At 41.8% G+C, this 16,656-nt stretch overlaps 2 protein-coding genes and 1 non-coding gene across 3 annotated transcripts; 1 reads left to right on the top strand and 2 right to left on the bottom strand.

Annotated features, from left to right (window-relative positions):
• Positions 1-34: 34 nt before the first annotated feature.
• Positions 35-6,896, bottom strand: fam234b (family with sequence similarity 234 member B). Its single transcript, XM_085157794.1, has 13 exons — positions 6,757-6,896; positions 4,994-5,542; positions 4,532-4,636; positions 3,737-3,904; positions 3,532-3,647; positions 3,190-3,340; positions 2,403-2,544; positions 2,040-2,240; positions 1,589-1,667; positions 1,296-1,463; positions 1,032-1,152; positions 709-929; positions 35-625 (listed from the first exon to the last, which is right to left on the bottom strand). The coding sequence occupies exons 1-13, from the start codon at positions 6,791-6,793 to the stop codon at positions 623-625; spliced, it is 2,061 nt and encodes a 686-aa protein (XP_085013920.1). The 5' UTR covers positions 6,794-6,896; the 3' UTR covers positions 35-622.
• Positions 6,897-7,255: 359 nt separating this feature from the next.
• LOC146520530 (U12 minor spliceosomal RNA) lies at positions 7,256-7,409 on the bottom strand. The gene has a single exon (XR_014873941.1). It is a non-coding gene; the product is annotated as a U12 minor spliceosomal RNA (small nuclear RNA).
• Positions 7,410-7,715: 306 nt separating this feature from the next.
• poldip3 (polymerase (DNA-directed), delta interacting protein 3) lies at positions 7,716-16,488 on the top strand. Its single transcript, XM_085157797.1, has 10 exons — positions 7,716-7,952; positions 8,545-8,645; positions 8,748-9,175; positions 9,270-9,314; positions 9,415-9,492; positions 9,613-9,834; positions 11,772-11,849; positions 11,978-12,107; positions 14,201-14,267; positions 15,267-16,488. Exons 1-10 carry the CDS (start codon positions 7,885-7,887, stop codon positions 15,481-15,483), a joined length of 1,434 nt encoding a protein of 477 aa, XP_085013923.1. The 5' UTR covers positions 7,716-7,884; the 3' UTR covers positions 15,484-16,488.
• The last annotated feature ends 168 nt before the right edge of the window (positions 16,489-16,656 follow it).

A 16,656-nucleotide genomic window follows, 5' to 3' on the forward strand; every position in this document is an offset into this window, starting at 1 on the left:
AGCATTTCCCAAAGTTGAAATAAAACACGGAGGCTATACATTGCGCTTTACTTTGTCTTGCAGCTTACATTTAAATATCATAATCCTTAGCAAACAGCGGTTCATTCATCTTAAAAAGTTCAGATGGCAAAAAGGCAAATCAATAAATTACTGTACAGCATTAAATATTTACAGAACTCTTACTAACTAAAACATCAAGGAGCAGAAGAACAGTAATCATGACAAAATGCATTGAAATAGTGGACCGTAGCACACAGTAGATACTGGAATTACGAGAGATGCATGCTAGACATGCACTGTTCAAGTGTTAAGTTACTCTGCTGTTGTCAAGTGAAGAAACAACCAGGTAAAGATCAGACTTCCTAAATGTGACTTAAATTATTTAAAGAAAAAGTTTCAATTAAAAAAAAACAAAACAAAAACAGATGTCTTTCTCAAGTACCAGAAATGAAATTCGACTTTTGTTTGAATCAAACGTGATGTAAACAGCTTCGTGGATGAACTGTCGTCATCGCCCCGGTGCAGAGTCATCCGCAGCTTTTCGTCCCTTTCATCCTTACTCAAGTCCTTGTGGCTGTACCGCTTACTTGTGAGGCAGGGTCGTGGTAGCAGAGCTGGCTCCTCACTACAGAGTTGAGAGAGATTCACTCGTCAAAATTAGCGACACTCCAGATCTGACTGTCCGCACCCTGCGATTCTCTTTCTCACCTGATGTCTGAAGGTCAGATGTCTGAAGAACTTGCTGACCTCACCGGGTTTAAGGGCTCCCGCGGTCTTGCTGCCATCTCCTATCCACACAGTTTGCCCTTTGGTGATAGCAGCTCTGAGGCTCACACACTTGACTATGTAAGTGCTGGGGACAGAGTTGGGCATGGTACTGGAGGACACTGTGATGTAGGATGCGTCTTTCTGATGGTCTTGGTAGCGCACTATCAGTGAGGAAGAGTGGTCATTCATTAAAAAAAGTACAGAGTACAGTACAGAGAGAGGCTCTGTTCTATGTTTCTTTTTAAAGGTACGGTTGCGATTACCTGCAGATGTGACTGCTGTGTCTGTGGTACTGGCGAGCTCCAGCAGGACTGTGGGATATGTAGGATGGAGCAGGTAGAGCTTTCGAATGAGAGGCTCTGCCACGGCAACACCCGGCGACACCTATAAACAGCCAGAGAGCACATTTAGCACAAAAGACTCCTTAACAGAGTCGAGCGCAATGGAGTAAAATGATCTTGTGCACCGGAGTCACAGATGGCTGCTCTTCCTGGGTTCTCTAGCAATTCTATCTGAGGAAGACTTACGGTTGTCTTGGTAACATTCTTCTGTGCTTTGATTGGATCGCTGGCCCAGAACAGGAATGCGGATTGGCCTGTGGAAGTGGAGATTGCAGAAATTTCTAAACGAAGATGGGGACACACGAACTCGGCGGCCCACAAACGGGTCCCGTTCGCCCCGTCGATGATTAATGTCTGAAAGACAAAGAAGAGGAGGAAAAACCACCAGTGAGATCGGAGCCGATGTTACATGTCAGCAAATAATTTTCAGCCCTGAGGGGGGAAAAAGCATGAAAGAACCTTTGGTTTGTTTGTTTTACCTTCATGACTCCGTTTGATGAATGCTGAATGAAAAGATCGAGGATTCCATCGCTATTGAAGTGTCCTGCCACTGGTTGACTGCGACATACAAATAAGTATTTTAGGAACCCATATTTTTCTAGTTTTCCAAAGGATGGGACAGATGTTTTGGTGGAATGTGATTTTTTTTAAAAACAACAACAAAGATTGGGGCATGCAGCTAAAATGAAGTCAGGGAAACCATATCTGACTGAGTGCTATTCTCTCTAATGATTTTGCATTAGTCACACGATTACCACACAGAAAGTTGCTAAAACAACAGTTACATGAAATATTGAAAACTTCAGACCACCTCATGGCAATAGTTAGGCGCCCCTCGCCAAAATATAATTTTCAAGCACATCAGTTTGTTCAAACCTCACCACCCTCAAGTGGTTGCTGCAGGGGGGGAAAAACCAAACAGGACTGTACCTTTGGCTGGAAGCTGTTTTGTAGGTCCATTTCTTTCGCAAATTCCTCTGCCGGAGCAGTAACTGTACGCTGCCTCCATACACCAGCACCCAGTCACTTCTGGTGGAGTTTAGGTTCGAAGCGGTGTCCAGGTTGTTGTGGTTTCTGCCAAAACCAGCCACAAGAGGGAGCAGGAACCTGGCCTGGTCATGGTCGCGTGGGCTAGAAAGGACACAACAATTTTTTTTATTTTAGACAAAAACATATGATCTAGTAATCTGCTTTCTACTTTAGTGCCAGCTGGTTAAATGTATTTGGTATTTAACAAACAAAGAAGAGTTTGCACATTGAAAACAGATCTATGCATCAGTAGCAGACACCCACCTGTAAATTTGTATGATGGAAGAGAAATTGTCCTTCTTCATGCCCTCCCACCCCGAATCCTTCTTTCGAAGCGCCTGAGTTTCGGGCAGTTTTCCAGTAGCCTGAAAGTAGATGTCTCGCAGGGAGACGGCCTTCACATTACCTAAGGGAACACACGATGACACAAGGTCGTGTGAAACCACCATTAAAATAACTTCAAGGGTCACTTCAATAGTTCTTAAATGAGCTGCTCAGAATCAGTTGTTGTTGTTCAATAACTTTAGTATATTTAATGAAAATATGCTTAATTTTATCTGATTATTATGGTCATACCAAATTTTGACTTTCAAGCTGGTTAGAAAACTGTTTGCGCCTAATACAGGATTTCCGTGTGTTTGCACCTGTTTCCCATTTTGCTAGAAAAATATTATATGTTGCAAAACTCTTGCAATATGAGCACACAGAAAAGCTCATGGGGTGATTCTTTTTGGAGCATTCTTTAAGTATTTAAGCAGTTAACCTCATGGTAGTGAATCTAAAAGGGAGAATGAAAGAATAGGAAAGAAAAATATTCCGCTCTTCTCCCCTCTGCTCTTCTTCCCTTTTCTGGGAGGCAGTGGGGAGGTAGAGCGTACAGCCCGATCCGGCGGAGAGGTGTTGGAAGCCAGATCAGGCCCCCCCTTCATCATAAGGAAAGTAAAGTTTCTGAGCTGCTTTTCCTCATAACAGCCATCCCCCAAGATTTTCTCCATTTAAAGCAGTGCATTGTCAGGGATTGTAACATCTAGTCCTTTTACTGAAACGTCACCTAGACCAAACAGGATGTAGTATACTCCTTGTTGTGTCTCATATAGCCAGGGACCAATCAGCGTCCCTTGGGCTGTGACGTTGAAAGGCACAGCACGTCCGAGCAACGCTCCCGTCTCTCCAGAGATCAAAGTCAGAGAGAGATCGAATTTCTGAAAATACACAAAGCAGCAAAAAATAAATAAAAATACAAAGAAACTGTAAATTCTTCAGCTCGTGATGATTGTTAAATGAATTAGAATGAATGAATTGTGCTTACGTGAACACTACAAAAAAAATAATGCTTTGCAAACTGTAACATGCATCAATATAGCACATGAAGAAATAAGGGAGGCTGGCATACGTCATCCGCTGGCAGGGTGGCTACAAGCAGATCTGGGTGTGAGTCGCCCTGGAGGTCTGGAAGTAACACTGCCTGAGATTCAATGCTCTTAATTGATGATGACCACAGCTTCTTTCCTGTGGAGGGAAAGGAAATATCTTTGAATGCTTAGAAACGAATACTTGCAGTTGATTAATTTTATTTACTTCTGCACAGCTGGTCTGACCTGTGGTGCCGTTGACAGCCATGATGTAGGATTTGCAGATGAGGAGGCACACGGGCGACGGCACGGTGCTGTACTGCAGACCACACTGGATGTACATCACAGCCTCTGACATGACTTTTTTCCACAGCACCTGGCCGCTGACGGCAGAAAGGGCCACTGCACTGTAAACTGGGATGAAGCGCATACACCATGTATAAATATCAAAGAGGTTACAGAGAGAGAAAGCACACAGAGTCATCTTCATTGACTTTTTGCTGCCAGCGGTAGTGGAACACTGCACAAATTGTATGGAATAATGAAGGACTACATCCAAATTCTTCAACATCACCTCAAATCAACAGCTAGACGACTGAAACTCAAATGCAGTTCAGTGTTCCAAGAGGTCAATGATTCCAAACACACATCAAAACCAGTTTTGAAATGGATAAAACAGGTTAACATTAGGCTTCATGACGTCCCAACCTCAAATCTACTGTCGACTACACTTAAAAACCCGGGTCCATGGTTGGAAATCAACCAATTTAAAGGAACTCCACCAGTTCTGCAGAAGCCAATCAGAATGATGCCAGAAGCAAAATAAATATACACTTGTGCACACGGTTCGTTTTTTTTAAAAGTAATTAAAGATGTGTGCTGTACAATTATTCCAGCCTGGAAAAAGAAGAGTTCAAAGAAACCACTGAAAGCCCAAAATTACCATGACAATAATGCTCATGATGAGTAAGTAAACGTCTGATCACAGCTGTGGATGGGTACAGGCATGAGGCTGCAAAGATATTTACATATCGCACATACTTTGTGTGGTGTGGGTCTCGTTGGTCGATTCGGTAACACCCAAGAAGACATCCTCCACTGAATCACCATCAATATCCCACAGTGCCAGCGCGGGTGGCGTGACACCTAAAAGAAAAGAAAAGAAAAGAAAAAAACATGAACACCACCCACTAACAGAAGCAATGTTTCATGTGTAAACAGACCATGCGATGGGTAGAAAGATGTTTCACAAGCCTGTGTAATGACAGGTGTAAAATTACAGGGTTAGGCACTTTGTCTAGCCTCGACGACTCCTGAGTAAGCCTTATTATCGTGGCACCACTCACTTTAGATATCAGCAGAGGAGAGCGAGATCTTATCAAGCACTGGCTGTTTATTTTTCCTAGTTTACTCTGGAGCTAACTACAGGCCTACTAATCTGTATGCTATGTTACATGATGGGCATTAATAAAAGAGTCCCTAAATGTGCATTAGTGTTCTTACCTCCTGTCCCTCCTAGTGCTTTCTCCCACTGCAGCCTCTTTTCCAGGTCTCCCTTCTGGCATGGAATCAGGAATGCACAGAGCAACACAACCACTGTGGCACACACCAGAGGCACCAGAAAAAACGCACTTCGGATAGCATTCTTCACCCTCAGCCTTTTTTGTTCATCAGAACTGTGAAGGCCTAGCCCAGCACCCCCCATTGCCCCAGGGCCCCCTCTGTCCTCCCTCTTCCTCTCTCCGTCCGAGTCCCTGTGGCTCCAGTACTGCACTCCCTTCATGTCATTCCTGTCCTGCCTGGATTTGCTGGGGAGTTGCTCCCTCCACTCGTCCTCCTCTTCGTCCTCGTCTTCGTCTTGCGCTCCGTCTTCCGCGCCGACAAATCTTCCAGATCGGCCGCCGCGCAGCTTGGAAGACCCCGTGCCCAGGCAGCTATCCCTCCCGAGACCATTTCGGGGGTAGTTGAGCACAAGGTCATCCTCTTCGCTCTCGTCATCACTATCTGCTTGGGTGAGAGGGTCATACTCCCCGAGCTCCGAGCCCTTCTTCCCTGCAAAGACACACAGAAACTGCTCATTAGGAGTACACTGGTTTGAACATGACAGACAGATTCAGACAAATGCTACAAAACTGAACAGACAGCTCTTCACAGTACAAAAGAATAATGACCCAAAGCAAACTGCAAAAGCAACCCGAGTTTCTCAACACAAAGAAATTAGATATTATTCAATAGCGGAGTCAGTCACCTGATCTAAACACAGTGAAGCAACTATAGAGGAGCTAACAAAACTGAAATCAGAGACCCACAAAACAAGCAGCGACCAAACGTGGCTGCAGTAAAGGCGCGACAGAGCATCTCAATGGAGAAAACACAGCATTTTGTGAGTTTAGACCTCAGGCAAATAGTGACTACAAAGGATTTTCATGCAAGTATTAAAAACTATACTTATATTTAAACGTTAATATATAATATACAATAATTTTGAGCCTCTGATGTTTGATTACACCACTTTACTACCATACTGTAGAGGTGGGCAGAGGCAAAACTAGAAAAATAGTGGATCTAACTATATTCCTGTAGTTTGAGGCATTTTTTTGATTGTAGCATCCCTATTTCACAATAACACACTTAAAACAACAATAAAAATACAAATAGTAATAACACGATGACGTTAGCTTGGTTATTTTATTTCATCAATGCTTGTCAGCATTTTTTTCACATTACAGATTTCTTTAATTAAATAGAAAAACCATTAGAAGAAAGAATGGAAAGAAGAACAGAATAGAATAGAAATAGAATAGAAATAGAATAGAAATAGTATTACCGTAATACAGGCAATGATGGGCATCACTGTTTCCAGTAGGATATTGTCGCCAGGTCTGAGCTTGTATAATGTATTTGTCATGAAAAATGTTTTTTATGGTGAACTGTCTAACAGCAGGTTGTTAACATTAGCGAGCAGCTAGCCGTCGTTCAGCACCACCACACAGCGCCGTCAACGTGCCGCTCTGACGCTGCACTACACAAACAGAAAAACTGCGGCCATCTGATTTGACTAGGATTAAAAAATTGGCACGAGAAATTGGCAGAGATAAAACGGAAAACCTGACAACTGCGTATGACAAGCCAGTAAAATTAAATGACTTCGCTACATTGAGAAGGCTGAGAAGCGAGATAGGAGAGCACAGACTATCAATGAAGCTAAGCTCCGTTACGTCTGCACATTGGTCTGATAAATAATACAAATCAGTGCGGCATCTTACCGGGCAGTTTGAGGGCACGGGACAGCGCTGCAGCCATTTCTCCTCTAACAGAGCCGACGTGAGGCAGCAGTGATGTACGAACCCACAGACCCACCGAACCAACGGTTTGGCTCTGCGCCAGACCATTTGCATCATGGGACTTGTAGTTTATGAGGAACTCTTGTTTTGCGACGTCTGTAACTGTACCTATATATTTATAAACAGTGGAAAAACATCATGGACATTGACTACATGCTAAATTTGAAATCATCACATCATTTTTTTAACGCTATAATTACCCTATAGATGATACATGAAGTAAATATTTATGCGGCATAATTATTTGCTATATTTCGCAATATCGTTGTGTTCTTTTGCACTTTGGAACTTGGGGCATGCTCCTCCACGATGTAATTACCATACCTAACACTCCAACTGCAAGTATATTACCTTCGGTAACAGGAAGGTATGTATGTTAATGGAGAATAGCAGCTTTTTATTTTGACAGTGTTTAGGACTCGGGGAAGGTCCTTGTCCCACGAGGCATCTCGCAAAGTAGGCGAATCACCTCAGCAGGCAGACCTGTGCCCTTTCAAAAATTAATCTCGTTAATTGTACGAGGACACGGGCGTCACCCCGCGTCGTTATTTTCCTTACTCATCAGTTTAAGGCATGACTGAACTACGGTGGAGGACGGGCATAGACCACGTACACAGGCACTCTCTATTATGGTTTCAAATATAGTTTCCTCCATTGCGTTTCTTTTTAGCTTCTGTCGAATTATCTTATTTCCTTGAGTAAAGTAACGATCGATTAGCCAGATCTGACCCTTTTAATAGTTATATGCAATGTTTATGTCGTAAAATCGCTGCGCTATGTGACGCAAAGGATCATGGGTATGCAGGTATGCGCGCTATTCGTATTTCGTCAAGACTAATCGATCACAGATTTATTACGGTAGCAACACGGTCGTGTTTTAATTGTCTTTGTGTGTATTTTGAAGAAGACAGCGTTAGCTGTTTTGAATCTTCTATAAAATATCATAATTCTTCAAATAGCCATTTTGGATTTTGGCCCAAATCAGTTCCCGTAGTCATAGCCCCCAAGAAATCTCAGGCGCGCACGCGCTTTTGGAAAGTGTGTGAGAAAATGGCAGACGTCTCTCTGGATGAAGTTATACGACAGCGCCGTATTAACGTCAAGGCTGCAGCGAAAAGGTATTTTTGAGTGTTGGGAGACTGGTGCATGTGTGTTTATTAAGGATTTCGAAACTTGTAGTAACATTTCTAAGCGCATATCGAAAACTTAGTGCTGCTTGTAGCTACTCGACAGTCGTAAGCTAACGTTAGCATGTTACAGCTAGCAGCGATTACGGGCTGAACGCTAGTCTAATAGTGGCTTCCACAAACTGTAGGCCTTCACATTTGAAGCCATTCATATTGAAGACAAAGAAAACGCAGTTTAATCTCGGAACCTCTCTCCGCTTAACTAAACATATTTCTTTGTTTAAGTCTTTAAATTGCTCGTCTCTTTCAGCATTTTGTTTGTAGCTTCACTCGTCAGGCTTGGCTAACTAGCACGCTAGTGTTTTTGTTGGCAACAAATCGTAGTTTTGTCCTCACTTATTGAAAAAATGTGGTAGCTGGAATGGGTAAAATTTTCCACAATTTTCAATAATCCATAAGTTTCCATAATCATCTGAGAAAAAATCCTATTCAATGTGTTTCTAGAAGTGATTGTAACGTGGAAGGTATCACTTAGTCCTAATGCGTGTTGTTGTTGAACCTAATGAAACCTTGTTTTTCTCAGGCCAGCGTTTGGACGAGGTTCAGGAGGAGATGGGAAAAGTTTTGATGCCAGACAGAAGATTGGAGTTAATGATGTGAGACAGAGGCTTGGAGGAGGCACAGGTAATGTCCAGCAAGCACTAAAGTCCAGCAGATCAGTGGGTGTAAATGTTACTTTGTAATGAGCAAAGTCGTTGTCTTAAAACTCTCAATTTCTCCCCTTAGGTTTTCAAGTAAAAGATGCCAGAGAGAAGCTGGGGCAGAAAGATGCTCGTTTCAAAATCCGTGGCAGGGGAGGAGCAGGAGTGGTGCAAGATGCACGTCAGATGATCAACTCACGCAAGCAGGGACAGAGTCAGTTCACCATCTCTGCACCGACCACACTAAAGACAGCAGTAACGCAACATTTACAGAGCCAGACGCTTGTGCCGCAGATACAGATACACACCAACAACAATCTTGCTGGTGTGAATACAAGGCAGTTTGGTTCTAATGCACAAGGACCGAGTCCGAAGGCCAGTGCAGTGCCACAGCTGAGCAATAATGCAAGAATGATGGATGCTCGTGATAGGCTGAGCCTCAAAAGGAGCATTGGAGGGACACAGACACAAGCAGCAGTTGCACCACCTTTAAAGATAACTAAGACCATCCAGGTGAGAATAAATAAATCAGGCTTGCCCATATGTATGCTTGTAGAAATATAGAGTCAGAACTTCCTTAAGTAATGTATTATGTTTCTTTTTCCAGCAACGTCCAGTAGGGATGTTAGGAGGAATACGTGCTGCTACACAGGTAGATTAGTTTCTCTTGACATATTTAAATGTAACGGGATATTTATGAGCCCTAAAGGTTTAAGATATCATACTAAAATGATTACTTTGTTTTTCTACAGCCTACTCTAAATGAGCATGATGACGCCCCAAATAAACAGTTAAAGATCACAACTGCAAACAATTTGTTACAGTCTCGGGTAAGATGTTTCTCTGTGACAAGGCTACACGTGGGCCTTCATACAGAAACTCCAGCGTGTCTGCTGTGCGTACCTACATGAACTAGATTGTTATCTTTCTTGTCTCTTTTTTTCACACAGCCTGGTACAGCAGGCTCGGCTTTCTCCATGTCAGCCCCGATCACCAAGGTGGTTAAGAATGATGCTTACACGGCCCCACGGCCTGCTGTTCCTGTGGCTTCTACTCGGCCCACTACCAGCCTGGCTGCCACTCGGTCTTCAGCTGCAGCCTTACAGCCAGTCTCTAGGACTCTTCAGCAAAGCACAGCAGAAACCAGTGCAACAGCTCCTACTCCTCCTCAGGTAAATCCTGTCATTTTTATCTGCAGCTAAGTGTGTGTTCTTTCAAATTGCGCTCATATAACTTGTGTTATTATGGTTTTTATTATTATAATTTGTCTTTTGGCTTGATGCAGCAAGTCAGACGAGTTTCTAACATAACTGCATCATGCCCCAGACAAAGGAAAAGAATTGATTTCCTTTAATTGCTTTATATATAGCTGGGACATGTGACATACAGGATTGTCACAACACTAGAATTTGAAACTCGATACTGATACCTCCCATTTTCAATACAACATCAAATATTTTGGCCATTTGCCCATTGTGCTACAACAGGAGTCCTGGCAATAAGGTCACCTTGTTGCAAAGTTAACGTTTTAGCAGCCGGCTCACAGCTGGCTACAAAAAAATAACAAACACATTTTAATAAATTATTGTAAAAGTAGAAAAGCTATTTTATCATATTGTCCACATCTGCCATTTCTTCACTGTTCACACTGCTCTGCCTCAGTCTGCAGCCCTTCTTCTCCTCAGCTCTGCTCTTCAGGCCCGTCTGATTCTGCTGCTCTGAATTTTACTCTTTATTTGCTCAGATTAGTTCTCCACACTCTGGACTGACAGCAAATTCGGAAATGGGAGCTTTACTGATCTCTGAACTTCCTCTTGAAGTGTTATTCAGTGTTAACTACTTCAGCTGTTAGTGAAGGGAGTAGCTGTATGTCTGTCTGCACCTGTGCTGTGGGACGTTGTGTGTCAGCTGGAGGAGGCCAAAACGGCACTGTTGTATCAATACTGCTGCAAATCTTAATTTGATATTTTTAATATCGATTAATACCCAAGTATCGATTTTATTTGACAATATTAAAAATAACTAGCGTCATTTTAAGATAAAAAATTTAAATCTTCAAGATAACAAATAACTAATGTTGTAACAAAATGTAGTGGAATATAGACTATGGCCACTTTTAGAAACACTCCTGCATCCTGCAGAAATTATGCCGACAGTCAAAGGCAACAGCTGTTGTCAGTCTGCAGCTACATTTTTGCCAGCAGCCTGTCTTCATACAGACCCTTCAATTTTTACTTGCTCTTAATTCAGTAAACAGCTGTCACTTTGTAAAACATCGTGGAGGTAAATCTTTTCTGTTTGTTTCATGCTCAAACTTAAACCACCGTTTAATATGTTTAAATGACTTTGATTGGCTTTTAACTGTTATGCTTTTGATTGCAACTGCAGTAACAAACATACTTGTTAACTTTGGATAAATGCTGTCTGGAGCCTGTATTACTCTGTTGCGGACACAGGGTGTAGTTGGTGCACTGTAATATCGGTGGATGAGTCCAAGTGATCAAAAAAAAACAGGCAGGCTCACAGATGTCTGTGCACTCGCTGTCTGATGATGAAATCTTGTCAAGCGGACTTGCAGACGTGGAAAGGATAAAATCCGCTTGAGCCCAGTGTTTGCCATAGAGGACAGGCTGCAGCTCCACCCTGTAATAAATCATCTCACTGCTTTTGCAGTGGTAACCGGTTTGTTTTTGTTGCCCACATGTTCCTTCATACGTATTACAATTTGCACACATCAGTTTTTAGTTGCAGTTGCAAATGAAACGCTCAAAATGTCTCAGCCTTCATGCCATCCTTGCCTTTTTTGCCATCCATGCCACACCACAAAGAACTCTTCTTGCTTCAGTAGATTTGCACATTTAAAGGGAAACGTGTAACGTGCAAAAGGCTAACGGGTGAAAATACTGAATGCAAGATGAGAAAAAAAAAGAAAAAAAAAACTTTTTCGTTGGTTGTTTTTGTTTTTTAAACCTGGCTGCAGACTCTTTATCAAATAGACCCCTGCAGGGATTCTGTTACGTGTATCAGTTCGATTGATATTTAATGTGTTCACACAAGTCATTGCAATTACATTTACTTGACTGTTTGGTTTTGTCATTTTTCATTTTAGCCTACTTTTAGCCCTTTGGAGGGGACAAAAATAACAGTGAACAACCTGCATCCCCGAGTCACTGAGGAGGACATAGTGGTGAGGAAATTGCTCTGTTTGCCTTCAACCTTTTCTTGTTTGAGATTAAAATGATGTGCAGAGTGCTGTGAGTACCGTGATGAGTCATTCAGTGTGTATTTGTAATGCCTGTCAATTTTTGTCCATAGGAACTGTTCTGTGTGTGCGGTGCCTTGAAGCGAGCACGGCTGGTGAAGGTGGGCGTAGCTGAAGTGGTGTTTGTCCGTAAAGAGGACGCCGTGAGCGCATACAGGAAGTACAACAATCGCTGCTTGGACGGTGAGTGCCAAGAGCAAGGACGCACACATGAAAGTCTTCTGTTTAACATGCAGTTTAATGGCTGCTGTAGCAGCAAGATATTTTGCGAGCATGTTATATATTATATATGTAGTGTTGTGAAAACGTGTTAGACTCCTTTCTGATTTCTTAATATTTTGCACATTTGTGACAAAAATGTTTCAGAGCGTCAATTAAATTGTAAGATTAAACAAGGATAACAAAGTGCAATTTTTAAACTATTATTGCCTTTAGAGGAAAAGGCTACCCAACCCTATCTGCCCTTGTGAAAAAGTAATTATCTCCGTTGTTAAATCAAGAATTAAATGTGATTAACCACATTTTTGGAAAGATGAGTTCAATTTCAGACCGGAATACTGCCAGATCTGCTGGATCAAGAAATGACTTAACTGGAGCCTGTCTGACTAAAAGGCTAAAAGATCTCAAAAAACATATCATGCCACGATCTGAAGAAACGGCTGAGAAACAAAGTCATTGAGATCTGTCAGTCTGGAGACTGTTCCAAAGCCATTTCTAAGACTTTGGGTCTCCAGTGAGAGCTATTATCCACAAATGGAGAAAACTTGGTGAACCTTCCCAGGACTGGCCAGCCTACCAAAATACTCCCAAGAGTGCATCATTGGCCCATCCAGGAGGTCACAAAATAAACCATCTAAAGAACTGCGGGCCCGTTCTAATGTTTGAGTCGAGGGTTTACTCTTTAGCACCTGATGGCTCCTTTTTGCTTCTCATCCATAAACTTTCTCCATACTCTTTCACATGATTCTGGCATAGGTGGTTGAAGAGGTTTGCCGTGTTTGAGTGTGAGGTGGAGACCAGTTTCCTGCATAATTTGCATAGCACAGTTTTCTGGTTTGTGTCAGACTTTTCATAACGAAACCATGTCCATGGTACAGAGGTAGCCCCTCGTTTAGAAATAAGGACATCGATTTGTTTTGATTAGTCTTTCTGTTTGGATCTACCTGGTTCTGCCTCATCTTCACTGGCCGTGCTGGTATTCTCTGTGCCTGCATCCACGTGGTGACTGTAAGCGCCATTTATAGTTACTACATGTTTTTGAGGTCATTTGTTTGATGCATATTCTGAGAATAATGTATTTCGTCGTCATCTCAGTTTATTTAGAAGGCAAAACCTCAACAGGATCTTCAGCTTTATTGTGAAAGGTTTATGTGGAAAATAAACAAGCCGACGGCGGAGCCACACGTTGGGTTTACCGTCGTTGTTGCTAACGACAACGCGTAAAAACAGTCGCTTATCCGTCTGTAGTGTGGTTATTTTAAATATAGGAGAAAGAGAGAACTTTAAAATGAATTTAGCCACTACAGTGACCATGAAAACACTGAAAAAATATTGCAGTAAACAGTTTATTTTGTGACACCAAGAAACAAATGATAGCGTAAAATGAAACGTTAGACATTTTCATATAGTCATCCGATATATATTGTTATATCGAACAGCACTAGGTGTTAGTGTGATGGTCTGGGGCTGCTTTGGGACCAGGATGATTTCTCGTAATTGATGGAGCCATGTCCACGTCTGAATGGCTCAAAAAAAAAAAAATTTAAGGTTTAGGAATGGCCTAAACCAAAGTCTGGACTCAAGTCAGATTGAGATGCTTTTCCATGACCTTAAACAGACAGTTGAAGCCGGTAAACATGCCAGTGTGGCTGAATGAAAAGAATTCAAAGAAGAGTGAGCCAAACTTCCTTCACAGTGATGTGATAGACTCATTGCCAGTTATTCCAAATGCTTGATTGTAGTTCTTAATGCCAAGAGTGGCACAACCTGTTATTAGGTTTACAGGGCAATAACATTTTTATACCAGGTCCCTTAGGATTGGGTAGGTTCTACGTTAGTGAACGAAGTCCTTATTTGAAAACTGCATTTTGTATTTACTCAGGTTTTCTTTGTGTGATATTAAAATTTGTTTGATCTGAAACATTCAAGTGTGGCAAACATGCAAAAACCTAAGATATCAGGGAAGGGGCAAATAGTTTTTCACAGCTCTGTATGTGGTCAGGATCGTTGTGATTGGTTCATTTGTGTCATCTGTTCTTTTCCTTGTCCATCCCCAGGCCAACCCATGAAGTGTAACCTTCATATTCAGGGAAATGTCATCACTTCTGATCAACCCATTCTATTGTGAGTGAGCCCTCGAGGCTTCTTTAGTTAATTTCAAATGAATCTGTACTCAATTGTGTTTGCATACTGTGTGAGACCAGGGTTGGCTCAGACAGAGAACTTGGAGACAGTATGTATAAGCGGTCCATGAAAAGGCAGTGAGTCACTGTATCCTTGTTATATGTGACCTTTTGTATAGACAAGGTATGTAGTGTGTTGGGTAAGTGAAAATCCAAATAACAGAACTGGTTAAAATGCATTACAGTGCTGATCAGCTTCCTTCTTCCCTTCACAGACTTCCTCTGTATAGGAAGAATCCTAATTTAAAGAAATCATTGTTTTGCATATTTTCATTGTGCCATAATCTGGCGTTTATCTACATAGTAAAACCTATTAGTCATCCATTCACTGCATTCCTAAAGTAAAAAGTATTTTATTGTGATCCTCTGTACAGCCTCTCACTTTATTTGCTGTCTAAAGTGAGCGACTCTGACTCCCGTCCCCCTTAAGGAAACTTTCTTCTGATTGGCTGCCCATCATTAACAGAAGGGGCTTTTGTGCTCACAGCCAGAGCTGTGAGACTTAAATGACCGTGTTGTCCTCTTATCCCCTTTCACTGACTTCACACAGATCTAGGAATAGAAAGAATAGTCTGAAAACAAACATTTAAAACAGACTTTTAGCTTTGGTGACCTTAGTGGGCATATTTAATATGAACTGAGACAAACTGTATATAAGGGAAAGCACCATAATTCCATTTTGAGGTGGTTAGTAGCATTATTACATTGCTTTTGAAAAACAAGGTATTTGTATTTAAAGAAATTGATGTTATCAAGTTTAACTTCACACTGAAACGTAAATACCAGGTGCTGTTGCTGTGTTCTCCACTAGAGGTCAGGCATGTAACCCTCTGGCCTAACAGCCGTCTCTTTAACTGAACTCAGTGGGAGGGACCCCTCTGTGTTGTTTGAACCATTAAAGGACTTAAAAAATAGTAACAACTGTTTGACTTGCCCACAGGCGACTCAGCGATACTCCGGGTACAGGCAGCAGCACAAAGAAAGAAGGTCTGCCCCCCTCCTTATCACGGCCCGCCGGTCAGCGTTCCTCCTCTCAGCCCACTCCAGAGGTGGACCCCCAGACCATCCTCAAAGCTCTCTTCAAGTCCACTACACAGTCGACCTCCACCACTGAGCCTCCCAGCTCACAGGCCACTGCCTTTCGCATCAAGATATAGCCCACGTCTAAAGTGAAAACTCTGTCTGTTCATGTTAGTGCATTCTCAGTGTTCTCGTTTCAAACTGTGGTGTTCACATTGACAGCAGCCAGCACACATTCTCATGAAACTAATTTTTACACATTTGATATACATGATATACATTTGATCTCCTGTGAACGTGAAATTCATCATTCATGCATCCTTGTTTGGGTTTTATCAAAAGTCACCTGTTGGTTTTGGAAACGGAGCGAGGGGAAGTTTCATATGATCTTTTAATCCGATGTAGAGGTGCAGGAGGGGTAGTACCAAATTTAATTGCAATGGGTGTTTGGTTTTTTTTTTTTGTATATTAAGTGACAGTTTGATTTAGTTTAATATATATCCCATCATCCCGTCATTGCCGCTTGCCTCAAACTTCCAAAAGAGGAGGAGTTAAAAAAACAAACCCAGCCCAAACCCTTTGACTAATTGAGGACTGTGTGGTAGTGTTATTCTTGAGAGTTATGTAATATTTAAGGCTGAATATTCATGCAGGTGTGTTCATTTATCGTATCTGTGCTTCCCTTTGGGTTTAATGAGTGTATAATGCATTGGGAGGAAAAAATATATACAGACAAAACAAAAAACCAAACCTCTGTCATGTCTGTTTTATTAGGAAGGACTGTTTGGTTAAAATGTGGGAAGATGATTTAAATTGAGCCCAAAGTGATGCCAAAATAACTGAAAATACCTGCAAATCGGGGACTGGTGTAAACTACATAATACCATAATAACTTCAGTAAGCTAGCTCTCAAATGGACATGTCAGTTTATTTAGTTTTAACATTCTTGTGGCATCCAGACTCGTATGCTCTGTGACTGGTTTTTGCTTGATGGTCAACATGTTTAATTCTTTCTATTATTACTCTTGATTTGTGTTGAAAGACTGGAATTTACGTTCTACTGCATTCTTGGTATGTAATGCAAGACGAGACAAAGTGGTAGGATGTGTCTGAAATGTCACCATTAAATATTTAGCTTTGTAGATGATGTCTGAGACTCTTTGCTTTATATATCATGATCTCTCTGTTGATTTATGTATCTGTGCTGTTAGGCTTTCTAAAAACAGTTCTGGACTTGTGAATGATTTACAAGTCTGGTGCTGAACCTTTAGCCGTCTTTGTTTCAGTGTTACTTTACTTCATAAATACAC

Source organism: Neolamprologus multifasciatus, chromosome 4 (assembly GCF_963576455.1).
Source record: "Neolamprologus multifasciatus chromosome 4, fNeoMul1.2, whole genome shotgun sequence".
NCBI lineage: Eukaryota > Metazoa > Chordata > Actinopteri > Cichliformes > Cichlidae > Neolamprologus > Neolamprologus multifasciatus.